This window comes from Papaver somniferum, unplaced genomic scaffold, assembly GCF_003573695.1.
Source record: "Papaver somniferum cultivar HN1 unplaced genomic scaffold, ASM357369v1 unplaced-scaffold_10, whole genome shotgun sequence".
In the NCBI taxonomy this organism is placed as follows: Eukaryota; Viridiplantae; Streptophyta; class Magnoliopsida; order Ranunculales; family Papaveraceae; genus Papaver; species Papaver somniferum.
Window position 1 is genome coordinate 6536305 of NW_020618825.1, and position 27734 is coordinate 6564038.

A 27734-nucleotide genomic window follows, 5' to 3' on the forward strand; every position below is an offset into this window, starting at 1 on the left:
TTTAATTTTTTCATTGCTTGGAAAAGAATTGTAATGGTTTGTTTGTCTTTATGAATTGATTGGGAAATGAGAATTTCCATTTGTGGTATATAGGATACTGCTCCTTCATTTATATCTACATGAATTCGAGCTTTTATGCAATCACTAGGTGCATGATGAGTCACCGTATAGCTATCTAGGTGCTGGACGAGTCACCATATTATATATTGTTTGGAATGAGTTAGTTCCATATACATGATTGTTTACCTATGTGAAATTAGTTGCGTTCTAGTGTTTAGGGAAAACATGAATTGTTTTCAAATCATTTTCAATGATTACTTGAAAGTTAAATTTTATTCCTACTGGGCACCCTTTTTGGGATGATGTGCTCACCCATTCCCACTTTCAGTTTCAGAGAAAGATCAGAGTTGCGCAGTGGAAACTTCGAGGAGTTGATTTCGTTAGTTGGTTAACTTTTGTTATGTTTATTATGTTGTATATTCTATTTTGTAAACCAAATGACTATTGTATATGTATCATTTGAGAGAAGTTCTTGTATATATATTTCTGAGCGGGACTAGTTTTGGGTTAAGTTTTGTAGCAGATTTCTTAATTGAATGTTTAAGTTTTTGAATTAGATTTCTAGTGCCTCTTTATTTAGTTAACCTCTTGGATTAGTCAGCTGCTAGCTTTGAGGGCGCTACAAATATTATGTCATTGTGGGCTCGAATCTGGGACCTCCTGAAACGCATGAAACTTTGGGAAACGGGAATAACCAGCTGAGCTATGTGCCCGTTATATTTATAATTAAATAATAATAATATAGAAAATCTTATCAAAATGTTAAATGTTTATAAAAGTAACAAAAGATTTCAAGAAAAAGTTTTTAATAAAATTAAAAACAAATTTTATTATATTAAAAAAACTGAATAAGTAAATTAATTATTAATCAAAGTTATCTATGTAATCTAACTTTAGCTACCCCTACTCAACATACACTAGTTAGGGTAAGCATTGGCCATGCCTCCCAAAAAAAAATGGTATGCGTCAAAACGGGTAAAAAGGAACGAGGGGACCTGGCCATAACCCAAAAATAACAAGAAGGGAAAAATAATAAAAACATGTTACAACTTATCCAAAATGAAACATAGCTTGGTCTGTCAGCTCCGGTGGGCGATTGAAAGTCAAGAGGTTCGTCCCATCAATGAGGTCCCGCGGTTACTTCCTGCTTTGCTAATAAATACGACATGAATATGAGAGTACCTAAACGGTGGTAACATTAGGGCGTCAACCTCCTTGAACGGAAACAATCACCAACACTTAATATTGTAAGTCTGTCGATTCCTAGTTTTCAGTTTTCTCTTTCGATATATAACCAATTCACAAAAAAAAAGTTAGCCCATTGAGCAACTAGTTAACAAGGCATCAGATAATAATCCGATAAACTTTTTTGACATTTCAATTCCTTCCTACATTCCAGTGGCGGAGCCAGGTTTTCAAATTAAGGGGTGTTCAAAAAAATATTACCGTGAAACAGCAAGGGCGACCAAAAGTCGCGGAAATTTTTTCTGGACGTGATGGACTAAACTAGTGAAATTGGTGAACTATAATTTTAGCCCCTTAACCTTTTACCTTCCTGCCTCTCCTTTTCTCTCATCTTCATACTCTGCAAATGAAACCACTGAGGCATGGATAGATTTTTGATTTTGGAAGGTAGATATTTAGATTAGATATGCCACCCAGTCACTACTTTACAGTTTTATTATCGAGATAAGAAATGAGTCACGCTTGGGCAATAATACCTTTACCTGGATCAATAACAGGCCCTGCCCACCTCTTATAGCACAATTACCTACCGCTACTAGTTGGATTATAGGACCCCCTACATAAACCTCCAGCTGTCTACATAGTAAAAAATTCTTACTTAATAGTAGACGAGGCAGTAATTGATTAACAAACATAAAGACAAACATAAATTACAATTAAGAACAATAACTGCAGTAATTGATATCTACCATTGCTCTCCAGAGATGAGTAAGTTCTCAAAATTCAGTTGTTGCACGTATAATATACTCAAATTCTGGATTTGCTGACACACAGGCTAACTTCAGTTCAAGGAACTCTTGCCTGCACAAACAAGTATAAATTGCCTTAGTTCCCAGCTAACATACATGTATTTTCTATATCTATATCTATATCTGTATACTGTATATACATAATATGTACCTCTTTTTGCAAGTGGGTGCATACGCTTTCGTTGAACTTTTGATCCCTTTTCCAGATAAACAGCAACATCATCATGGCCACAGCTACGAGCGATATCAGCAGCCTTGCTTGCATTGGGGTACTCAGTAGTTGGCTTAGTAAGTACAGATGGATCAGTCCCTGATATCAACAGTGCCATAGCTGCTTCTTTCCTGCAAGACATATTTTGTATTTGTAAGTTTGAACAATATGTAAGAATTTAGTCAAAAGAGAAAATTTAAATAACTAGCATTGTGACCCCCCTGAAAATTCCCTTTCTAATAGGGCTGAATGTCAACTATAGGTATGAATTTAAAGCCATGCATATAATACAAGAAGCTAATTTATATATAATAAAAAGAGATAAAGCAGGAAAAATTCTAGTTGCATAAAAAAAATGTTCTGGTGCCGACAGACTGACTAGAACATTGTATGCAATCAAACAGAATAGAATAAAATTTTGCCAACACGAGCTACATCATCAACCTCACCAGCTAGACTGCAAGTTAAATGAAAGAATCTAAAGTACTAGCCGAAAGACAAGGCATCACCAGCACGTCTATGTAGGTAAGTAAAGCTTTACCTTAAGGATTAATGGAGTACATCTAACTGTTCAAGAACCAAATAGATTGAAAGGCATGATAAAGAAGCAGGTTATGCTCATACATCAGATTACTTCAATCCATAAATCCAAGAGCTAATTTTGAGAGAGTTAATAATTCAGATAATAACAAACACCCAATTGAAATCAGCATACTATCTTAACAGTCCTAACTTAGTCTGGTACACAATACCTTTTAAGTACGCGGTCCACTGAAACAAAACCAAGTCCATGGAACACTTAAAGGACATCAATTGACGTAAAGATGAAAGTCTGAATAGAGAGTAATATATTAAAGCGGAACTGCTAATACAGTTCTATTAAAGGCCGGAACAAGTTAAAAACATCTCGTGTCGCAACACCGAGATAGCAAAAGAGAATTCTTACAACTTCTGCTACTCACCACACAAACACAATATAAATGAAAAAGGACTCAAATACACTAGGCTACGGCAGAATTTTAAAGAGGTCAAGTGAAATTTTTTAAACCAACATCTAGATAAGACAAGAACTTTACGAGCAGCATACCAAAATTATAACAAGAATCAAGTCCTGATCATGCTTCCAAATGTAAAAGAAAGAACATTTATTCCTTAACTCCATCCCAAAACCCAATAACCAAAACAAACTGCACCCGAAAATCAACACCGTCTAAGTAAACAGCACATACAACACAGTGCACTTAAAACAAAACTCAATTGACATCTCAAACATTCAGGAATCAGTTGAAAAATAGCCGAATACAGAGGACAAAGGGATGCCATTTAAGAATAAAACAGTATAGGAAATAACAGTTACCTCCCGTAATAAGCTGCCCAGTGCAATGCTGTCCAGCCAAAGGCATCTTCATAATCTACAGGGAATCCGTTGCGTGCATATAGTGCGATAGCCCAATCAAATCCCAAACTAGCAACAAGATGTAGAACTCCCTGACCTTGCTCATCAAGAGCCATGCCTATTTTGCAACCTTCAAATATCCATTGTTTAACAAGTTCCCTCATAACAACTTCGTTAGGTAACTTCTTCATATTACGTTCTCCAAACTTAGTGCTCAAACATTTAAGGTTATCATCGTTCGCCACCAGCAATTTAGCTAACCTTTTAAAAAGGCATACCTCGATATCCGACATTTTCTTAGTTCTAGATGGGCACTCAATTTTCAGAATTTGGCTAATTGGAGTAATACCATAAAGACTCACATAAAAATCGTACCCACCAGGTAGATTAGGAAGGAAAATAGACTTATACAGACCTTCAGACACACGTTCTGCAGAAACCACTAAATCACCAAATACAAATAGAGGATTTGCTTCATTAGGAGGTAAATTATCCTCCAGAAATTCCCCAAATACCTTAACAAGTGGTTCTTGAGAATCGTGATCCATATCAATATACAACTGCAATATGTGAAACGGACAGTTCTGTTGATGATGATTATCAGATTCATACACGGTTACATCAGACTTCAAACCTGCATAATTCATAAAACATAACTCAAACTTAAAAATTGTAGAATAAATATTTTGGAAAATGCAGACAGGCATAAATTACTATTTGTATATTTCTCAAGTTAAGGAATGATATAATACTCAATTAAAGAGACTACCTCATTCCATAGATCTAACAGAACTAACTTCAGAGAGTTTGATAATTGAAACAAAACCAAATACTCAAGTGATATCAGCATACTATCTTAACAATTGTAAGCTTATTCTGGTATATAATACTTTGAACTATACAATTCACTAAAACAAGCCCGAATCCATAGAATAGTTAAACGACATCAATTGACGTTAACTTAGAAGCACAAAGTCAGCATTGAGAGTAATATAATAAAGAGGAACTGTTTATACAGTAGTTCTAGTTAAGGCCAGAACAAGGAAAGAAAATCCCTTCGAAACACCCGACAAAACTAAAGAGACTAATTAAAACATCTAAATAGCATATTCACACAATAGAAATGAAGGGAAAAGACTCATCTACGCCAGGCTACGCCAGAACTTCAATAAAATTGTACTTAATCCAACATCTCGATGAGACAAGATATATTGTACTAGCAGCATATACAAATTCTTATAGAATCAGGTCCTGATCATGCTTTCAATGAAAAAGAAAGAATATACATTCCTTAGTTACACCCCAAAACCCATTAACCAAAACAGCCAGCACACTAAATTAACACTGACCAAGCACACAGCACACTTAAAACATGCTCTTCAAAATTCAATCGCCAAACAATGTATAAGTGAAGAAATATGTATGAATTAGTATTCATACCTTTCTCAAATTCTACTGGATGATGAGTTCCCTCAGCTTTCAACAACCCTTGACGATTTGTACTAAGATATCTCCTATATGTGTACAAATACCTTGGTTCTTCTTTCCGGACAGGAGGAGGTAACCTCAGAATCTTCGAGGGTTCTAACCTTACCTCTTGCAAATAAGCAGCAAGAAGGTCATGGCCACTCCTGGCAGAGATGTCAGCTGCGGTGCATCCACTAGGGAAGCATTTGGTGTCCTGTTCAGTACATAAAGCAGGGTCTGCACCACCAACCAAAAGTGCTGTAACCACTCCTCTCCTGAGATGGAGAAATTTGTATTAGTACCATCCAACTTGTAAGAACATATATACATGAGTAAGATTTAAAACTGTGTAACTAGTAAAAGAAAGAAGATAAGTTAAGAGCCTAACTGACCTGCCATGGAACGCAGCCGAGTCCATCCGAATGCGGCTTTGAAATCTAATATGAACTGGAGCAGTCCGAGAATCCCAATGGCCCATGCATATCCCAGAGAAGCAACGAGATGGATAACTCCGCATCCTTCGTCATCAAGTGAGTATGCACTCTTACGATCATCAAATATCCATTCTTGCAGACACTCCCTGAGAACTATTTCAGTATGGGTATCCTTGTTATCACATTGTTTCAATCTAGATAGCGATTCTTGATGGTCTTCCTTGTTGAACAGCAGGAGATGAGCTAGTCTTTCTTCGAGTTCTCTCTCGGCTTCTGACCTAGCAGGTTTAGATGGAAATCGGAACTTCATGACTTGGCTGGCAGCTTTTACGCCATCACAAAGAATTTAACACCTCCGGGGAGATTAGGAAGGATTGTAGCTTCATATACTGATTCCATCCCACTTTTTGCAGGAACAACTATATCCCCATAGACGAAGTAAACGGTAGTATCAATTGCAAGGTCTGGAAATTCTCTACGGAAACAACCTAATACATCAACGACTGCTTCTCCTGCATCTGCATCTTCTTCTTCATTTTCAAATATATTTGTAATATGTAACTCCTCAATGTGAAAAGCACACTTGATTTGACGATGATTGTTGTATCGATACACTGGGATTTCAGATTTGATACCTGTTTGTTTGATTCATTCATTAACTACTCAGACTTAAAAAGATAACATATATGCAGAATTTTGAAAAACACAAGTAGATATAGAGGAAGCACATACCCTTCTCAAGTTCCACAACATGATAACTTCTACCGGTTTTCATCCCCTGATAATTCCTATCCTCCATCGCGAAATCAATGTAGAAATGAAACCTAGTAAAAAAAAGAGGGTTCAGCGGCAACTACAGAATAGGACACTTCAGCGATTGGTTGGATTGGTTTATCGCAAAACACTAGAAAACCACACTAATTCAAAGATACAAACCAATCAAAACAAAATTCAATTCAGTGAGTACTAACCTTCTTTACCAGATTCTTCTTCTGATGCTCCTATTTTCACAATTCGATCTCTTCGTCGCAAACCATAAACCCTAGATACTTTTATTTCTTAAACTCTTACAGATAAAAGCAACTTTTACACAAGGGGATGTACCCCTTTGATCGTAATTAAGGAAGGTGATAGTTACGCTCGTTTTCTTAAGTAAGCCATGGGATTTGATGATCATAATTAATGAAGGTAATAGATGTGCCTTTATTCTTAGGGTGTGCTTGATAGCATCGACAGGAAATAATTCATGGAATCAGTTTGGTTGGGAGGCCATAAATTTCCACAATTTTATGGTAACAGATTTTTGAACACGTTATTCCTTGAAAATATGGCTAGTTTCATGGAATTAACGCCAATCAAACACAATCTTATATTCGCTCAAGGCATTCACCATGGAATCAACCGCCTTCTTTCCTGTCGTTGTTAATTAGGGTGCATATACCAATTTACTTTCTTCCAGGAAGGGGTTAATTGGGGTGCATATACCAATTTCCTTTGGAATGTACTAAATAGTTGGAAAAAGATGTTTCTCCCAGATCTGGATTTTGACACACGCTAAACAAATTAAAATCATTCGTGTTGCTTTTCTAGTTGCATTGACCAATTCGTGTCCAGCATCCCTTGAATTTAATCTTATTTCATTCATTTAAATTAAAAGTGTCATCTTGTCCTATATTCAATTGATTTACCAAGTAGTTAACTATCGATCCTATCGCCACACTGAATATGAATATCGTTCCTTGCAGACCCCCTAAAACAATCTCATATAAATACTAATCTTTTCTTTTTTAGTATATCCAAAAACATAAAAAACCTAAACCTAAAAAACTTTCTATTTTCATCGTAATCTTTCCAAATTCTCAAAACCCTAATCAATTATTTTTTATCATCCTCTTCTCAAAGATCTTCGATCAAACCAAGAAAAAGGTAAATCTCCATCAACCCATTCTATGATTCGCATTTCTTCATTGATTTACATGTTTAAATCTTCGATTTTAGTCCATCAACCAAGAAAAAGGTAAATCTCCATCAACCGATTCTAGGTTTATAAATGAAATATGAAATTACATCGTCAGAATCCGTTTACAAGTTCTTTAGAATAATCCAATTCTGGGTATAATTTTTTTTTTTACTATGCGATCACATAATCGGATTTTATATGCTTGTTAATTTACCGATTTATGTAGTCTCTTCAGATTCCTTTCCAAAATCGGTTTTTATATATGTATCACATAAACCGATTGTTTGTGTTTGTCATTCCTGTATGTTTTGTTGTTGAGAATCGGATTACATATGTTTGGTTATGTACCGATTGCTAACTTGATTTCTGTTTTTATTTATTATGTAGATATGGACTTAGGGCACTTAGCGTTTTACACTCGAGAGCTCACCTTGGAGGATATTCTTAGGGAACCACAACGAGTGCCCGAAAAAAGCCTCTATGAGCTTGCTTATGGTGGTGAGACCCATCTTGAACAAGCCCGCGCATTGATTGACAAGCTTTCAACGGAGGAGCTTCATGAGGTTCACTAGGATGAGCAGAAACATGATTTTAGATGAGAGGGATCGTCATGGATTAAAGGAAGGTTTGTGGGAAGAAATGGCTCAATTTCAAGCAATGGCTGAAGCAGAAGATGTTGTTGTTGCTGCTAATGATGTTGTTGCTGCTGAAAATGCTTCTGGTGCTGCTGCTCCCGATGCTGGTGCTCCATGATTTTGGTTCAAGTTTTTAAGACGTTGGTTGTTTAAGTTTTTAAGAATGGATTGTTTAAGTTTATTAAGTCTTGGTTGTTTAACCTTTTGGTTTTTAAAACTTTAGACTTTGGATGGTTAAGGTTTATATTTTGGATGATCATGGTGTTGAACTTAATGCATTTCAAGTTTTAATTAAAAATAGAGAGGAATCTTATCTAAAAAAGGGTCGAAAAACGCTCTCACACCTGAAACCTGTTTTCTTACTGTTTTTTTCCTCTCAAAATCCCAAACCCTAATTCTACAGATTTCATTGTTCCTTTCAATTTTTCTGCTAATTTCTAGGGTGGCCAGCCCAATTCAACATCAATCTCTTCTATTAGATTAATCCTTTCAAAACCTATTTTGTCCCTGCTTTTTGTTGATTCCAACTTCCTTCTAATTTTGGTGTTGTTCTATCTAGATCCATTATTCAAGACGACATATTAAATCCCCCTTCCATTTATGAACTCAATCAATTGCTTTGGTATTATTTCACATATATCAACGAGTTTTGGATAGGAATTTCAATAAGAAGCAGACGTGGTGGCTTTCCTCTTCATCCCTCTTTCGGCGGTGAATTTCTTTCTTATAGAATGTATGGTATTTCACATCTTCCTATTATGGGTTATCAAATCAGGTATTTATGATTTCGTACCATCTTGGTTTTTATGAAGATTGGGTAAAACCAGAGGTTATTATGCTATTGGATAATGTTTAGGCTATCATTTTTACAAAGCAGCTGCCTGGCTCTTATGTACACCTGCCATTATTTTGAACTACAATTTTGTTGGCGCAATGCGGAAGTGTGATGGGTTTATGGAAATGATTTGAGAAGAGAGGTTGGTTAATTGGAAGTGAGGCTTTGATTATTTTGAAAATGAAAATGTTACAAGATGATTTAGTGTAACAACTTTGGCTTACACGTTTGTTTTACAAGAGGCTCTTTGACTCTTACTGACTAGCTCTCACTCTTTACTAACTCTCACTCTAACTCTTACTTCACTCACTTGAGTTTTTGATTTGGATTGATAGTTCACAACAGCTTACATTGTCATTTATTTATACTAGGCCATGACCGACTACTAAGAAGCATCTAGAGACAGAATACTCTAGAGTATGAGGCCCATTAAGCTAAAGAGTAGTCTAGAGAAAGAAGACTCTAGACAGTTGCGGATTAGTCTAAACTTCAATTTGTGTGCGGACTGATCCAAGATTGTTCTAGACTTAACTTTGTCTAGAGAATTACCTACTTCTCCCGACCAATCTAGATGAGTCTGGATTAATCACAAATTATCAAATATTTCTAACACCCCCTCTTAATTTGTGATGTTAAGTTTTTTTCTGAAATGATTGAATTTATCCACGGTGACTGATTTTGTGAAGATGTCCGCATTTTGTTCTTTTGTCGGACATAATTGGAGCTCGACTTCTTTATTTTCCACTAATTCTCTGATGAAGTGGTGTCGTAGCTCTATATGCTTCGTCCTTCCGTGGAAGACTGGATTTTTTGTCATTGCAATTGTAGACATGTTGTCACAGTAGATAGTCGTCGGCTGCTTTTTCCTTTGTTGTAGGTCGGTCATTATTCTTCTCAACCATACTGCTTCACATGCTGCACTTGTTGATGATATGTACTCTGCTTCGTCTGACGATAGTGCCACCGTACTTTGTTTTTTAGAACTCCAAGAGATAACTTTTGTTCCCATACAAAAAACATAGCCTGATGTGCTCTTTCGGTCTTCAATAGAACCTGCCCAATCGCTATCTGTGAAGCCAATTAAATCATTATCTTTTTCTGTTGTATACTTGATGCCAAAATCCTTCATTCCCTTGATATACCGAAGAATTCTCTTTGCGGCTGCATAGTGTAACTTGCTTGGCTCGCTCATAAACCGAGAAACAATACTTGTAGCATTGACGATGTCTGGCCTTGTATTTGTTAAGTAGATCAGTGAGCCGACTAGACTTCTGAATAAGGTTGGATCAACTTTTGTCGCTCCATCATTTTTTACCAATTTCTCATTGGTACCCATTAGAGTTGCAATTGGTTTGCAATCCATCATGTTGAACCTTTTCAGTAAGTCTTCTGCATATTTTTCTTGGGAAATGAATATTTCTTCGGGAGATTGTTTTACTTGAATCCCAAGAAAATATCGCATAAGTCCTAAGTCTGTCATCTCATATTCTTTCATCATCTCCTTCTTAAATTTTTCTTCCATTTCTTGTTTTGTGCTGGCGTAAATTAAATCATCAACATAGAGACAGACGATTAGAAAATCTGTACCTTGTTTTTTGATGTAGAGTGATGGCTCACTTGGACTTTTCTCAAATCCATTATCTCGGAAATACTTGTCGATTTTGTTATTCCATGCACGCGGTGCTTGCTTGAGACCATATAGTGCTTTGCGGAGACGATATACCATTTTTTATTTTCCTTTGCAGACATATCCTTGAGGTTGTTCGACGTACACCTCTTCTTCAAGTTCTCCGTTTAGGAACGCCGACTTTACATCCAATTGGTAGACCTTCATTTTTAGTTGATCTTCCAAAGCTAACACCATTCGGATTGTTTCCATGCGAGCGACTGGGGCGAATGTCTCGTAGTAGTCAATTCCTGGTTGCTGGGAATATCCTTTTGCAACTAGCCTTGCCTTATGTTTTTGAATTGAACCGTCTTCATTATACTTTGTCTTGTAGACCCATTTCAGACCAATTATTTCTTTATCAATTGGCTGATTGACAAGCTCCCATGTCTTATTTTTCTCGATCACTCGCATTTCTTCGTCCATGGCATGTCTCCATTTTTCTTCTTTTGCGACTTCCTCATATTTTTGAGGTTCTAGTGCTATAAATGCACAATTAGATGTATCATAAATATCTCTTAGGGAACGCACCTTTCTAGGTGGGGCACTTGCTTCCGATGAACTTGGACTTTGTTGTGTTGGACTAGGAGATCGCGGGCTTGCTGGTGGAGTACTTTCTTCTTGACGTGGCTGATCTGGCTCGTCTTCGATGAGTAGTGGCAGGTCGTAGTTGTCTGCTTCATCATTCCAATCCCATGATTTGAATTCATCAAAAATAACATCTCTTGAAATTACCAGTTCCTTTGTATCTGGATTTAGAAGTCTATATGCTTTAGACTCTTTGCTGTATCCGATGAATATTAGATTTTCTCCTTTTTCATCGAACTTTTCTCTATTTTGGGATGGAATATGTGAGTATGCTACGCAACCAAAAATTCTGAAAGAAGTTACCTCGGGCTTTTTCTTATGCCAAGCTTCATATGGAGTTTTGTTGAGAACTGCTTTTGTTGGCGAACGATTAAGGATGTAGAACGCCGTGTTGACTGCTTCTGCCCAGTAACAGTTGGGTAGCTTCCTTGCTTTCAACATGCTGCGAGCCATTTCCACGATCGTACGATTTTTTCTTTCCGCGACGCCGTTTTGTTGTGGAGTGTATCGGACGGTAAGCTCCTTCTTAATACCGTTTTCTTTGCAGTAGTTGATAAACTCATTTGAGGTAAATTCTCCACCACAGTCTGTACGGGAAACCTTTAGTTGGTGACCACTTTGCTTCTCTGCCAGCCCCTTGAACTCTAGGAATTTAGGGAATGCCTCGGACTTTTGCTCGAGAATATACACCCACATCATCCTGGTATAATCATCCACGAATAGGAGAAAATATCTTATGTTGTTGAGTGAAGTTGTTCTTGTCGGACCGCAGATATCGGCGTGCACCAATTCGAGGGGCCTTCTTGCTCTCCACGATTTATTTGTAAATGGAAATCTATGGAACTTTCCAAGAATACAACCTTCACATATTTTATCTCCACCGCTGATATTGGGAAGACCAATTACCATGTTCTTTGATTTTAGAACCTTCAAGGATCTATAGTTGAGATGCCCGTACCTCAAATGCCATAACTTGCATTGATCAATATGATTGGTACTCATTGCACAATTTTCAATTGATAGCATAGATAGAGGAAAGACAAAATTTCCTGACATTTTTACTTTTGCCACTAATTGCTTGTTAATTTTATCATAAATTGTGCATTCTCCGTCTTTGAAATGTAGTGAGTACCCATTTCTTATAAGTTGTCCAACACTTAATAAATTTTGAGCTAGGCCAGGAACATAAAGAACATCAGATATGTATCGAGTTTTACCTGACTTTGTACGTACGGATATAACTCCTCTTCCTTCAAAATTCTGGAACTTTCCATCTCCGAGCTTTACCGGTGGAATCTCTTGTTCCTCCAATTTTACGAAATATTCTTTGTTTCCTGCCATATGGCTGCTGCATCCGCTATCGATGTACCATATATCTTGTGCTTCTTGTTGCGAGGTGAGGCAGGAATAAAATACTTGATTTTGAAAATCATTTGTCTCGGAATAGTTAGCTTCGTTAAGCAAACAATCTTTTTCCATGCGATTTAATTTATCACATTTGGTGCACTTATATTTACAATTTTCGGTTGCATGGCCAAACTTTTTGCAAACATTGCAACGGAGATTTGATGAGTAATTTTTTCCGTACCTTTGATTGTTGTTTCTGTAACCTCCTTTTTCTCTTCCACGTCCGCGGTAGAAAGTTTTGGGCCCTTGATTTGATGTCGACCCTTTCTCGTGAGCTGATGTTGATGACGATCCCCCTCTGGAGCTTTCTTTTTTGGCTTCCGTATTTTTCTTTTCACTGAAATTTATTTTTGTTTGAAACGCCTGCTCCAACGGTTACTCCGCGAACCTATTTATCCTTTTCTCGTGCGCCTCGAGTGAACCCATTAATTCGTGTACCGAGAGAGTCGATAAATTTTTGGACTCTTCAATGGCAGCGAGGATGTGATCTAATTTGAACGGTAAGCTCCTTAAAATCTTTTCTACAACTCTTTTATTTTCTATGGTATCTCCATAACTACTAATTTGATTTACTAAACCAGTAACTCTTGAAAAGAAATTGTGGATAGTTTCATTTTCTTTCATAAGTAGATTACCAAAATCTCGCCATAAGTTTTGTAGTTTAATGGAGATTACCTTTTCTGATCCTTGGAATGCTACTTTGAGAATATTCCAGGCCTCCTTCGAAGTTTTCTCCACCGAAATTCGAGGAAAAATAGTTTTGCTTACCCCTTGTTGTAGAAATAGTAGTGCTTTAGCATCCTTCTTCTTGTTTTCCTTGTACTTCTTTTTCTCTGCATCCGTCCATGACGATAGAGCTTCTGCCGACTCGGGTACCTTATAACCATCTTCTACAAAATCCCATAAATCTTGTGAAATGAATAATGTTTTCATTTGTAAATTCCAATAATCATAACTCTCACCATCAAAAATTGGAATTAGACTTTGGGCATAATTGAAACCTTGAATACTTTGGTGTATTGCCATGGGTAGAGTTTTAGAATTACTGGGTTAGGTTTGCTCTGATACCAAATTTGTTGGCGCAATGCGGAAGTGTGATGGGTTTATGGAAATGATTTGGGAAGAGAGGTTGATTAATTGGAAGTGAGGCTTTGATTATTTTGAAAATGAAAATGTTACAAGATGATTTAGTGTAGCAACTTTGGCTTACACGTTTGTTTTACAAGATGCTCTTTGACTCTTACTGACTAGCTCTCACTCTTTACTAACTCTCACTCTAACTCTTACTTCACTCACTTGAGTTTTTGATTTGGATTGATAGTTCACAACAGCTTACATTGTCATTTATTTATACTAGGCCATGACCGACTACTAAGAAGTATCTAGAGACAGAATACTCTAGAGTATGAGGCCCATTAAGCTAAAGAGTAGTCTAGAGAAAGAAGACTCTAGACAGTTGCGGATTAGTCTAAACTTCAATTTGTGTGCGGACTGATCTAAGATTGTTCTGGACTTAACTTTGTCTAGAGAATTACCTACTTCTCCCGACCAATCTAGATGAGTCTGGATTAATCACAAATTATCAAATATTTCTAACAAATTTCAATACCTCTTTCATTTAAAACATCATGCTACTGTGTTGTCCTTGAAATTTACTTTTGTTGATGTTCTCTGACATGCTCGTTCTGCATAAATCAATAGCTTCTGTCATTGTAACCTCAACATGAGTTTCCCATATTTAAACCTCTTATCCCTGATGAATACTCTCTACCTAGCTCCAACGAATTGCAACCCAAACTATTTGCACTTCAAACCTTTTAATTTTATTAAACTGTTGTTTACCCTTCTTTTTCATCATGCCTGCTGTTTGGAATGGTTACTTACATCAACTCACTCACATGCTTCAAGCCTCCATGAGACTAGACACTAGTAGAAACCTTAATATCCAAAACCAAAATGCACATCAAAATGTCCCTCATAATCTGTGGAGATATTGTCTTATTGGGGGGTTCTTTACTCTACATGGTGTAAATGCATGGCATCTCAGATGTGCATTGAGGAAAAGATGCAGAGTCAGAGGAGGTATGTCTGTGAGGAAATTTGGAGTTGAATACTATCTTATCAGATTTCAGATTTATCATGAATTTGTTAGAGTGGTTAGGCATGGGTCTCGTGCTATTTTGAGTGATATATTCATTATTAGTATTTGGCGTGAAGACCAAGACTTCAAACAAGTTAACCTTACTCATGTTGAGCTGAACATTACTATAAGAGGATTAACACTAGAACAACTTGAAGACTTTGATGATGTTAGAGGATATGTGTTCCATATAGGAGAGATTATTGCTTTAGATCAGCCTATTTACACTCAACAAGGTACTTATGAGATGACAGTTAGAGTATCGATGAATATTTTCAACACTTTAAGAGAAAACACCATCGCAGACAATGGAAGAGGAGGATTAAACACGCTCACCTTCGAATATCACGATTCACCTTACATTTTTTGTGAGTTCTGCAGAAGGATGGGTTATAGACATGTGGACTGTGCTCAATACAGGCAATCTCAGAACCTGGTACAAAATGGATATCAACGGCCTGCTCCACCAGCCCTGTACCCTCCTCTACATCAACAAGAAGACGATGATGATATGGAAGATTTAATGGGGAATGAAGATAATGTACATGGATTTTTTAATGATGACAGCGATACCTCAAGTACCAGTAGCAGCAACCACTCTATAGCCACAAACAAATCTGTACTCAGCATTACAGATCATAATGAAGCTATCCTTCCCGAAGAGGAGAAACATATAGCAGGTATAAACCTGGAAATTTCACCACCACTTTCACCTCCTTATGTTGTAAACCCCCATCTATGGGATGAGTTCGGTTTTTATACCCCAGAACCAAAAGAAACAGTTGATCTCCCATATCCCTATGAATTCACATGGGAAACAACCACCACATCCTCTGCCAAAAAACCAAACCCTAGCCATTACTTCTACTCCTTCCTCCCTGAAGATTTAGCGAAGTTTGATCCCATGGAGTTATATCCAGCTGCAAATACTGATCCTTCAGCTGCTTCGTCCTCTAGACCTTCTATCTGGCCTACAATAGATGATTACAAAGCCTGGATGCTTCAAGAACCTAATAAGAAAAAACGGAATATATTTCAATAACTGGAAGCAAAACATCCAATGGTGCTTGTGGACATCTACCAGGCTGAAACTTCAGCCCCACCAGACTCCCCTCCCGTTAGGCCAGATACTTTTCCTATGGATCTTTGGGCTTGTTTGGGATATGAAGATCATACTAATGCATATCAGGAAGAAATTAAGGAAGAAATCAGTGAAACTTCAGCCCCACCAGACTCCCCTCCCGTTTTTGGATTCCTGTTTCTTGAGTGTCTTAGTGTTGTATTCTCTTATTCCGAAGGTTTTTAGCTTCTTGTTAATTTCTTTAGCTTACTTGTTTCTTGGTCTGTGAGTTGTAAAGTATCTTCAGGTTCTGTTATTTCTTGTGTTGTAATAGTTAAGTATTAGTGTGTAGTGTGAAGTATATTTCCTCTGTGTCTTAGTTATAGTAGAGTTTCAACCTTGTGTCTTTGGTTTGATCTTCTGAGTCTGTCTCTATGTGTTCTGTCGTAGTAAATTTGTAATAGTGTGCCTTGTATCTGTGTAAGGTGTTTGTAATAGAGGTGTGTTTTGGTGTATTTTGTTTCTCCTTTTGTGGGCTTGGTTGTCTCGCTGATTACTTTTGGGCCTAAAAATACAAGTGGTACTCTAATTTGTGATACAACGAGCTTCCTAGGCCTACAACTTTAACGACGCCTGATAATCTGCAGACGCTTAATTGTGCTGTATTAACAGCCTGAAGGACCTACAACACACTCCGGAGATTCTCTACGATTAACTGAGTGGTTACAATACCAACAGTTTTGTGTCTATAAGTATTCCAGACATTCAAGCTTTGTTGTTGTTTCAATCGCATCATCAACGTCAACCATGGCCAGTAACATCTCCGTTTTAGCTTGGAACTGTCAAGCTATCAACCAAGATACCACGATCCAACATTCGCGCGGAATAGTATCATCGCATAGACCAGATATTGTGTTTCTTTCAGAAACTCTTGCGACTGCACATCATATGTCCTCCGTTCAGCGCACCTTAAGATTTGACAACAACTTTACTGTTCCGAGAATCAGACACATAGGGGGCCTATTCTTAATGTGGAAGAACATTCTACAAGTGCAGATTCTAATACACTCTCAAAGCTACATTCATGTACTTGTTACTCCGCAACCGCCAGCTCTTCCTTGGTTATGCACTGGAATGTATGGTCCACCTCACCCAGATGCTAGATGGGACTTGTGGAACAACTTCACTAATGTTTTCCAACCTTCGCCATTACAGTGGGTTTTAATTGGAGATTTTAATGATGTCATCTTACAATCGGAAAAGAAAGGTGGAAGACCGGTAATATATGCTCAAACTCACCGTTCCTAAATATGATCGACACAGTAGGATTGATAGACCTCGGCTTCCAAGGCGACCCATTTACATGGACTAATCGTCAGCAAGGAGATGATTTCATCATGGAACGGCTAGACAGGGCCATGGCAAATCAAACATGGCGAACTGACCAACCCTCATGTGGCTGTCCTACATCTTCCACGCATTGCATCGGATCATGCTCCTATCCTACTCATAACCAAACACTTAAAATGGAGAAATGTAAGAAATTACAAATTCGAACACCTCTAGTTATCTCACCGTAATATCCACCACATTGTAAATGGTGCTTGGGAAACAAAGTATGATGGAGAATGACGACCAACCTTCAACTCAAACTCATCACAACTGCAAATATCCTTACACAGTGGAATAAGGAAACATTTGGTCATCTCCCCACCATGATTAAAACGTCTATGGCACAGATACAATTTGCACAACATCAATGTGCAAACCAGACAGCTCTGATATTAAACCATTGGATACAACAGGAAAAAGAACTTCTTGAAGGCCATTTGTCCCTGCTGCAATGTCATGCTACATAATGGAAACAACGGGCAAGAACTCAATGGCTTCAATCTGGAGATAAAAACACAACTTTCTTCCACACCACTGCAACTATCCACCGAAGCTGCAACACCATTCAACAACTGCGCGACCAGAACGACGATTGGGTTTTTGAAAAAAGCCAGATCATTTACTTACTCTTACAACATTATACCAATGAATATACGACAACTAGTACCAGACTGGACAACCTATTCTCCATGATCACCTCGAGATTATCAACAAACCAATGCACTGCTCTGACACGAGATATAACTGAAGATGAAATAAAAGACGCACTGTGGGCAATTGGATCAGAAAAATCTCCTGGACCGGATGGATTCACAAGTAAGTTTTTCAAAGTTTTTTGGGACACTACCAAAATCCAACTCGTTGCAATGATTAGAGAATTCTTTGAGAATCTTAATATGCACCCCTTGATGAATCATACCAACCTCACACTCATAACCAAAGGGGAGCACCCAACAAATGCATCCCAATTCAGACCTATTGGTTTGTGTAATGTTATTTACAAAATCATAGCCAAAATCCTGGTCAATCACCTACGACCTTTATTACCTTTCCTTATAAGCCCCTATCAAAGTGCATTTGTACCTCACAGATCGATCCAAGATAATATAGCGATAGCAGGGGAACTCTTTCACTACATCAGAACCTCCCTCATAAACAAAGACCCAAAAATCGCACTTAAATTAGATATTCAAAAATCCTATGACAGTCTAGATTGGGGTTTCATAAAGAGGACTTTTACTGAACTCGGCTTTCCAGAAAAGTTTATCCAATATATCATCTTATGCATTTCCACAGTAACGTACTCTATCAACGTCAACGACACTCCATATGGGTATATTTCACCTTCTTGAGGAATCAGACAAGGAGACCCACTATCACCTTATGTTTTTATTATTTGTGCGGAGATCCTTTCTACAAACCTTGCGCACCTGGAACACACAAACAACATTTCAGGGCTCAGAATCTCTAAGAAAGCGCCACCAATTCTACACCTAATATATGCCGATGACCCGCTGCTAACATTTAAAGCCTCCAAACTGCATTGTATTCAACTCAAACAACTACTCGATGTTTACTCTGAATCGGCAGGACAACATATCAACCCATTTCCATCAAAAAATTACACCCCATAGGCTGGGATAAACTTTCAAAACCCTTAGCTAAGGGGAAATTGAGAATTAAGAAAAGATTAGATCACAACAAAGCTCTGTTACTCAAACGAGTTTGGAAAATCCATGATCAGCCTGACTCGATTTATACTTCAATGTGCAGAGAAAAATATTTCCACAATCAACCTTTTCTCCAATCCAACCAATCCCTCTCGACTCGGCTAGCCCTCTTTGGAACAACTCAATTCCCTCCTATCATGTATCACACACCATATTTTTTACAAAATAGGCACAGGAAACGCTATTCGGACCGATTCCAATTGGATCCTGGATCACCCACCTGTTAACCAACACCAATGCTAGAATTTTCCTTTAGTGTCTGATCTTATAGATGCAGCTACCTCCACCTGGATTCATGACTGACTATCAAAGCTACCACACTCAGCCATGCTCAGGATTGTTAACATTCACCTACCGCAAGATGGTCCACCAGATAAAATTATTTGGCCCTATACAAAATCAGGAAAATATACAGTTAGCTCCGGGTACCGTATGCTCACTCAACATCCTAATTCTCACACTCCCGCAATTCAGCTTCAACCCTCAACACACATATGGACATTAAAATTCCCCCCCAAAAATATAGTTTTTCTTGTGGAAAGCTATCAATGAAGGTTTACCTACATTCACCGTACTATAAAATTCATCTTACTACCTCCGAAATATGTCCAAGATGTAATCTATCACCAGAAACAGCTGAACATATTCTCGTATCCTGCCAATTTGCCTGAGAGGCATGTGATCTTCTTTTCACCCATATTGAACCAGAGCCTGCCTTTCAATACCAGAGACCTCCACCATTAACACCATCAACCTCCATTAACCAAATGCTACAGCTCAAACAACCTACACCGGCAACAACTTCTTTCTGCTTCATCTTGTGGGCACTTTGGTTAGCCAGAAACGATCTGATATGTGGAAGGAAACATAAACCTCCTTCTGATATAGTCAAATCAGCAAATCGGATGCATCATGAATACAAGTGGGCAAATTCAGTACTACCTCCACCCCTGCCCGACATGAATGCTACAAGCACTTACACTTCGGCACCCCGGAGGACTAAAGTTATTCAAGTTGGGTGGAAACCGCCGGAACAATAATGGATCAAAATCAACACTGATGGAATGGCCCGCGGCCGTCCGGGTCCCTCGGGTGGTGGTTTCATTTTCAGAGATTCCACTACCACTGTTATCGTCGCAATGGCCTAACCCCTGGGAATCACAATAACCCTGCTTGCTGAGACACGGGCTTTACTAATGGCCCTAAGAACGGCATCTCTATACCAATGGACTAACATATGCATTTAATCAGACTCGCAGAAACTAGTTCACTTCATCAAGAAAATGGCGGATCCCCCATGGTACCTGAAAGACATGATTGCTGAGATCATCAAAAGACGGCAAAAGTTCCCCAATACACTATTATGTGTATCAAATAAGTTTATGCATGCTCAACAATTCTGTTGCCAAAACACATGCTCAAAATCGGTCTACTCGGTATATCCACATAATATGATTGTTGAGGTCCATTAGAAAATCCGTTTATGTGTAGGGTAAATATAATCCGATTCTTCATGCCTTAGAAATGTTGTTTTTCCTGTATGTTTTTCAAGCCATAATTGGATCACATATGCATCTAAATAATCCGATTAATGTCTGAGAAAATTCAAATCTTTTACATGTCTGTAATCGGTTTATGTTGTTCACAAGAAAGACCGATTCCTGGTGGCACAAAAACATAATTGGATTTTACAGACCTTCGAGAAGACCGATTATTTCAAATTATTCACTTTTACCAAAAAACAAATAGCGGTTATAGACTTTCTCTATATATAAAGACCTCACCCTTGGACCCCATTTGGCCCAAAACTGCTCATTTTATTCTCTCTCACTCCATATACTCCACAACTACTCATTTCATACCTCCAAAATTGCTTCATTTGATTCAACTGAAGATCTATCCATCACCAAAGCATGGTACACTGAAACTCAAATAAAAATTCAGTCCTCCGTAAGGGTAGAGATTGAAACCTTTTGGACAAAGGTGCATAAAAAATATATGCAATAGTTTGAGAATCCTAATGGAATAAGTGTTGAACATGTGCATTATAGGCACCTAGTCATAGAAAATGCGATACTTGCTTTTTTAGCTATCCAAAAACGGTTTTTGAATGCTGCCCACTTGAACTACTCCATTGAAAAATTGCAACCATTCTTGTGGTTTATTTTACGTGATCCATGTTGTTTGATCTTCCAACTTAAACCGCACTAACAAAGTAAGTTTGTGTTTGTGTTTTCGTAGCATGAAGTTGTCAAAGCGCGCTACTTGGAGGAAAAGGGAGAAGCATTCGCATTCAATGCAAGCTATCAATTCATGGTATCCAAAATCCCGGAGTATTCCCCGGACTTCATGTCGAGTGAATGGGACTCGGATTCCTCCGACGAAGATCGATGGTTTTAGAAGTTTTTTGTGTAGGTTTTGTGGGTACATCTCTATGTAAACCCTCACGAGACTATAACTCGTCCTCTAGGGTCGCCTAGGGGTTTAAAGGCTTGATGCATGTGCTAAATGCATCCTACAATAATGAAATGAATGGAATTTTTTTCTTTTTGAAAAACAATAATCGGTTTATATTTGTCAAGTGAAACAACGATTTTCATAATCATATTATACATATGACAACTTCAACCGATTATTGAAGTCCTCTGTTAATTTTAGAACATAAATCTAGAATCGATTTACAAGTGCATTAACGTAAACCAATTCTGGATACTGTTTACGAAAGAAAAAATCAAAAAATTTAAGTTGTTTGATGTTTTGAAAAACTCTTTATAATTAGTTGATCTAACATCTAAAAAGAATTAACATCTAATATGATTAACTAGTGCTAACTAAACAGGATTAAATTAGGTACTTAAGTAATTGTTGGATAAGGGGTGTTGTGGAAGTTATTTCTAATGACCTTTTTTTGTTATGTAGTAAATAACAGGGTCAAATTAAGTGGAGTAAGCCCGAATTTATCCAGCTTAAATTTTCATCCGCGTGATGATCTAATATCCGAAGTTGGGTAAAGTTGATGGGTTTGAGGGGATGGATCCTCCCATTTACATCAAAGGTTCTATCATAAGTAAAACTAATAAAATATTCATCTGCATCCGCTTCGGCTCATTTTACTAGGTTATCCATGAGGCTCGCTGGTAGACTATCACGACAACTTGTTCAATTAATGTAGTAGTGCATTGTTAGATCTTAGCTTGTTAGACTTCCAACCAGTTAATGTAATACTTTTTATTTGAAAAAAAAAATTGTTCTTTCAGAATTTTTTTATTTTTTATTTAAATGGGAATGTTATAAACATCCCTACTATCCATGGATCCTGGACAAGTAGCCTTATGAGTATTTACATATACCCATAATGGCATAATTTAAATTACGAACAGAAAAACAATTCACATAACCCTAGTTTTAACCTTTGCATCTTATATTTCAGCTTCTTCTTCATTTTTTCACCCGAGAAAAACCAACCTAACTCTCTCCATCTCCATCGCCACCACCATCTTCGTCGCCACCACAACCAACGCCACCAATACCAGCATCGTCTCCATCGCCATCCTCACCATCTCAGTGAATTATCATGTATCTCTTTTCTCTTTCTCTGCCGGCAATCACCACCACCACCAACAACAACACCCCAATCGATCCACCTCCAATTCCACCACCACCTCAAAATCCACCAATTTTATCACCAGATCCATGAACACTTCTCTCTTTCTGTCACCTATTTGTGAATCAAATCCCGGAATCGTAAAAATCATCAGCAGCAGCGGTCTTCTTCTTCGTTGAAGATTCAGGTGAAATCCCAAATATAGGTTTTGATTTTTGGTATTGATTTTATTATTAAACTAAATTTCTGATAATAAACGGTTTTAATATCAGAGTTAGAGTGATCAAGATTGATTTTTTTGGTTTCGCTCACCTTTTGAGATCGATATTCGATTTTGAATGAACAATTTGGAGTTTGAATTTTTAGTTTGAATGAAGAATTCAGTTTCGAAAAGATGCATCAGTCATTGGTACTTGTTGAGTTCGATTGTTGTGTAACCAAGAAATTAGAGAAAGCAGGGAAGAATCAGGGATCTATTGAGAAGAATCAGGAATTAGGGATTTGATTTACATAAAATAGAGAAATTGAAGCTCTCTAATGAAGCAATTGAAAGTTACTGATCAGTTTTGAGTTGGGTTGAAGTTAATTTGTGACTGATTCAATAAGGAATTTGAAGATGTTGGTGGTATCTGAGATGGAGTTGACCTAATTGATTGCTGTTGTGCAACATGGAAATGGAACCAGAAGTTGCTAGTGATAGAACTGCAGGGGTGGGAGCTTCTATTGCAGACAAAAAGAATTAGAGATGATATTGCAGACAAAAACAATTAGAGCTAAGAGATGAGATGGGTATGAGGATGTTGGGATGTATTTGCAGTGTTGGTGAGGAACTTGGTAATTGTTTTTTTGGAGATTTAGGAGATGGCTTGTGATAGAGATGTTCTTGATGATTTGGATGTAGCTGTAGTTGTTGAGATGGGTTTGATAGTTAAAAGGGATGAGGAACACTTGGTTGCAGCATCGGGGTACTTTGACAAAGACGGTAGTGATAATATTACAGTTGATGAACTCCAGCAAGCTTGTGTGGAGCATAACATGACTGACGTTCTTCTTGAGGATATCTCTAAAGAAGTTGATCAAGATAATGTATGTATTGAGAATCATTGAACTTTTCAAATTAGGCATATATCATTCTAGGCGAACCTTTATTTTTATTAAATGTTGTTTATGTATATATATATCATGAAAGGGATCTGCTAGAATTGGACAAAGAAACATGCGAAACAGTGTGAATATAAGCATGAAAGATCACTTCATGATCTCTCTAACAACGTATTATGCATACATGGTGTACATGTACCTGTTTTTTCTGCTTTTACTTATACCTTTGCTCTCCTCCACTCACAATTGATGTCATATGGTACAAAAGAACAGTCAAATAATACTTTTAGATTGGTTAGTAAAATAATGAATATTGGTGTTGCTGATTTAGGTGGAAATTGCAGCTACAGTTACAGAGAAGGTGGAGTTGTTATGGGTCTGATAGTCGAGTTCGATATGGTGCTGGTTGTGCTGATGGTTTTAATGCAAGAGGAGTTGTTGGAGAAGTTTTGATTTTGAAGCACCAGAAAGAGGAGAAAGAATTAAATCTTATAGTTTGCAGATGGGTTTGAAGAATGGTGGTGTGTTGAATTAAAAATGTTGCTCTACTGGTGTTGTAGAAATCGGTAATGAATTGGGTTTGTCCTGGATGATAAATGGCTTTGATGTGGTGAATTAAAGGGTGAAATCTGATGCTGTTATATATTTCGTGTGAATGTTTATGGAGTTTAAATTGGAGGTGTAATCCATGGAGGTTTCAAGATGAAGAATGGAGGTGAAACTGAGTATCTTGCTTTGGTTTGCAAATGGGATGGTACATCATGTGTTTGAGATGAAGGTGGTTTGTAGTGGAGATGCTATCGAGTCTGAAGCAGAGCAGCAGATTATGAAGCTTATGAAGTGAAGTTGGTGGAAGATGTTGATTGTTGTTGCATAAGATGAATGCCAGCTGAAATGCAGGAGCGAAGCACAATAATGGTTTGTGCATCAAAGCTTATGATATGTTGTTTTATATTGACGAATCTGTGGTGAAATGGTAGCACAATCGACTATATGTCAGTAGATGTTTGTTCGACTCACGCCAGGTTCATTCAATTGTCTATAATTTTTTTTGGAGACAACTTGTGCTAGTTGCCTCTATATTCGAAGATAACTTGTGCTTGTTGCCTCCATATTTGGATACAACTCGAACAAGTTGCTTCTTGATTTGGACACAACTTGGGCTAGTTGCTTTCACTTTTGAAAGCAACTTTGAGTTAGTTGCCTCCACATTTGAAGACAACTCGAGCTAGTTGCCTCATATTCGGAGGCAACTTGATTTAGTTGTCACCATTTTTTTTAGCAACTTGAGTTAGTTGTCTCCATTCTATTGAGACAACTTGTGCTAGTTGCCTCTATTTTCGAAAAAACTTGAGCTAGTTGCCTCAGATTTGGAGACAACTTCAGCAAGTTGATTCCACATGGTGGTGTTGGTGGTGGTGGTGGTGGCAATAATGGCGGCGATGGTTACTAGTGGTGGTGAAGGAAAGTGGTGGTGGTGGATACGAGGGAAGTGGTGGTGGTTGGCGATGGTGGTCGACAGTGGTGGTGGATCTTGGCGGTGGTTATTTGCGGCGGCGGTGGACATGGGCGGTGGTGGACGGCGGCGGTGATTGACAGTGGGGATGGTTGTTGGTGGCGGTGGACAGTGGTGGTAGTGGACGGCGGCGGTGATTGACAATGGTGGTTGTTGGAGGCGGTGGATAGTGGTGGTGGACGACGGCGGTGGATAGTGGTGGTGGACGACGGCGGTGGATAGTGGTGGTGGACGACGGCGGTGGTTGACAGTGGTGGTGGTTGTTGGCGGTGGTTGACAATGGTTGTGTTGGGCAGTAGGGGTAGTCATTTTTATATTTTATTTTTTTAAAAATAGTGCTTAGTGTTAGTGGTTTGTATATACATCATATAAAAGAGGGTATTTTAATAATGTATTAAGCCTATGGATATTATTTAAGTTGATAAGAGTATATTTCGACGGGGCCTCGTAGCAGGGGTATATAAATAATGTTCCCTTAATTTTAATAATGCTACGAGGTATATAAATAATGTTCCCTTAATTTTATTACGATAAGGAATATGACCCACGTTTGGATTTATTAATCTTTTAAGTCTTCTTATTATGCAACCAATTAGCTAGCCAAACCGACCCTAATCAGGTTACTTAGCAGCCAAGGATGCTCAAATATGCGGAGCCAGAAAAAGTCCTTATCACTAAGCAATTCGGAAACCCGTACTTCCTTTTTCCTTTCTTCCTAGGAAGTCCATCTCTATATATATATATGCTGATGAGCTTTCTCTTTTTCCATCATCTTATTATTACTACATCTCTCTGGCTAGATTTAAACGAAAAGCACAGAGCCACAGACCAACAAAAGAAATTAAGGGACGAGTAAGAAAACAGATCACCAAGCAACTTAATTTGATCAAAGGAAAGAAATTAAGATGGGAAATAATTGTACCGGCAGACATGTATCATCGACAGCTTTGAGCGAAGAGTGTGAAAAATCAAAGGAGAACGAGACAAAGACGACGGGAGTTCAGAAGAACACACCTGATCCCAAAGATTCCAAACCGTGTGAAAAATCAAAGGAGAACGAGATAAAGACGACGAGAGTTCAGAACAATACACCTGATCCCAAAGATACAAAAACTGTTTGAGGAATATTTGGATGATTTAGATTTTGATAAATACAACATAGAAGTTTGGAGACGTCAACCCGTACATAATCTTGACCATCTCAAAAGCGAAGGGGATAAGTGAGGCATAGTTCCTTATTGTCTAAGTGAATGTTTGATTATGTTATGAACCTAGATGAGATTCACAACAAGAATAGGATAGAGATAGTAGTAACGTCAAGATCCTCACGGATCAAGCCTCCCGGTCCAGCGAACACGGTTTGATCGATTGAAACGATCTGGTTCTTTTCATTAATTCTTAGGTAAACTGTTCTTACAGACTCCCTCATGTTTATAAAGCTAGACACCATTATTCTGCCGTAGATCTAACGGTTATAATGCCACCAGAAGCTTACATCTAAACCGCTCATTACAAGGGATAAGGACACCCTACTACAACTAAAGGCTGTCAACTATACAGATTTCGCTAAACACCGACATCCAAATGATACGGGCGCCCTCGGAGGAGGACATGACAAATACCATCCCTTTCAGAACATCCTTGTCCTCAAGGATGAATGATGCGAAAACATGAAAGTCTGATGAAGAGTCCGTGAAGGTTGCATCTTGAAATATAGTAGATGTTTTGCCTTGTAGCCGGCTGACGTAGCTATTGATCAAATGCCAGAAAACGACTGTTATGAGTGCAAGTTGGTGGCTCTTCGTCGGCTCCAATCGAATCTGCATATATGTTTGTAATTGTAGGCATGTCCTCCCACCTACTTTAGCCTTCCCATCTCTACTGTTGGTAGTGCTCTTAGTTCTAGACGCATGTTTGTGAGATGAGTGGACCTGAATGTACTCTTGTAGCTCAAAATAATCATTCAAACCCATCCCAACAGCCTTTGTGGGAGTAATTGTCGTGTCCACTTTCCTTTCAAAGAATAACGCGTCCTTGGAACGCCATCTGTGTCGAAGTAAGAAGCCCAACAACTGACTGCAACATCGAAAGCATGTGAGCTGCTCAAAAATTCCAGTCCGGATCTTGATCACGCCAACTGAAATATACAAAGCCACAAACGTGTCCCCCGAGAACGATTTCAATTTAGTAGCAAATGTAGCTTGGTTTAATTCTATAGGTGTACCACACGAAAAATAATGCCAACTAGGAAAAGAACTCCTCCCTGATGTCAATCCGCCTGACATTTCCACAATTCCCCGACTATCCAACCATTTTTCCATGACCTCAACACCCCGTTTCTGCGAGAGTGATGCAATGCTTATATTTATATCTACTCCAGTTAAAGCGTGAACATTCCCTTCGGCAAAAGCTGGATTACACTGCTTCTTAGCTGGTACAACATGTAAATGGCACTCTTGGTTCACCATTTCTACAAGTTGAATGTTACAAACCCAGCTGACGCCATCCAAATTCCATAATACAGGTGGAAACATTTTG

At 38.1% G+C, this 27734-nt stretch overlaps 2 protein-coding genes across 6 annotated transcripts; one reads left to right on the forward strand and one right to left on the reverse strand.

Annotated features, from left to right (window-relative positions):
- Positions 1-964: 964 nt before the first annotated feature.
- Positions 965-6888, reverse strand: LOC113326108 (calmodulin-binding transcription activator CBT-like). Of its 3 annotated transcripts, XR_003348303.1 has the most exons (9): positions 6534-6888; positions 6295-6386; positions 5521-6197; positions 5102-5403; positions 3623-4295; positions 2206-2396; positions 1995-2106; positions 1782-1881; positions 965-1660 (listed from the first exon to the last, which is right to left on the reverse strand). XR_003348303.1 is itself a non-coding variant. In XM_026573903.1 (7 exons), the coding sequence occupies exons 3-7, from the start codon at positions 5643-5645 to the stop codon at positions 2087-2089; spliced, it is 1311 nt and encodes a 436-aa protein (XP_026429688.1). In that variant the 5' UTR covers positions 5646-6197; positions 6295-6386; positions 6534-6888; the 3' UTR covers positions 1890-2086. The 3 variants fall into 3 exon arrangements, 1 of the variants encoding a protein (XP_026429688.1); XR_003348302.1 differs by having other exon boundaries at positions 965-1881; XM_026573903.1 differs by lacking the exons at positions 965-1660; positions 1782-1881 and having other exon boundaries at positions 1890-2106.
- A 15462-nt stretch (positions 6889-22350) lies between these two features.
- On the forward strand, positions 22351-25724 carry LOC113326837 (calcium-dependent protein kinase 6-like). Of its 3 annotated transcripts, XM_026574515.1 has the most exons (3): positions 22351-22766; positions 22852-23665; positions 24025-25724. In XM_026574515.1, the coding sequence occupies exons 2-3, from the start codon at positions 23441-23443 to the stop codon at positions 24190-24192; spliced, it is 393 nt and encodes a 130-aa protein (XP_026430300.1). In that variant the 5' UTR covers positions 22351-22766; positions 22852-23440; the 3' UTR covers positions 24193-25724. The 3 variants fall into 3 exon arrangements, with proteins under 3 accessions (XP_026430300.1, XP_026430299.1, XP_026430301.1); XM_026574514.1 differs by having other exon boundaries at positions 22352-23665; XM_026574516.1 differs by having other exon boundaries at positions 22356-23665; positions 24012-25724.
- Positions 25725-27734: the final 2010 nt, after the last annotated feature.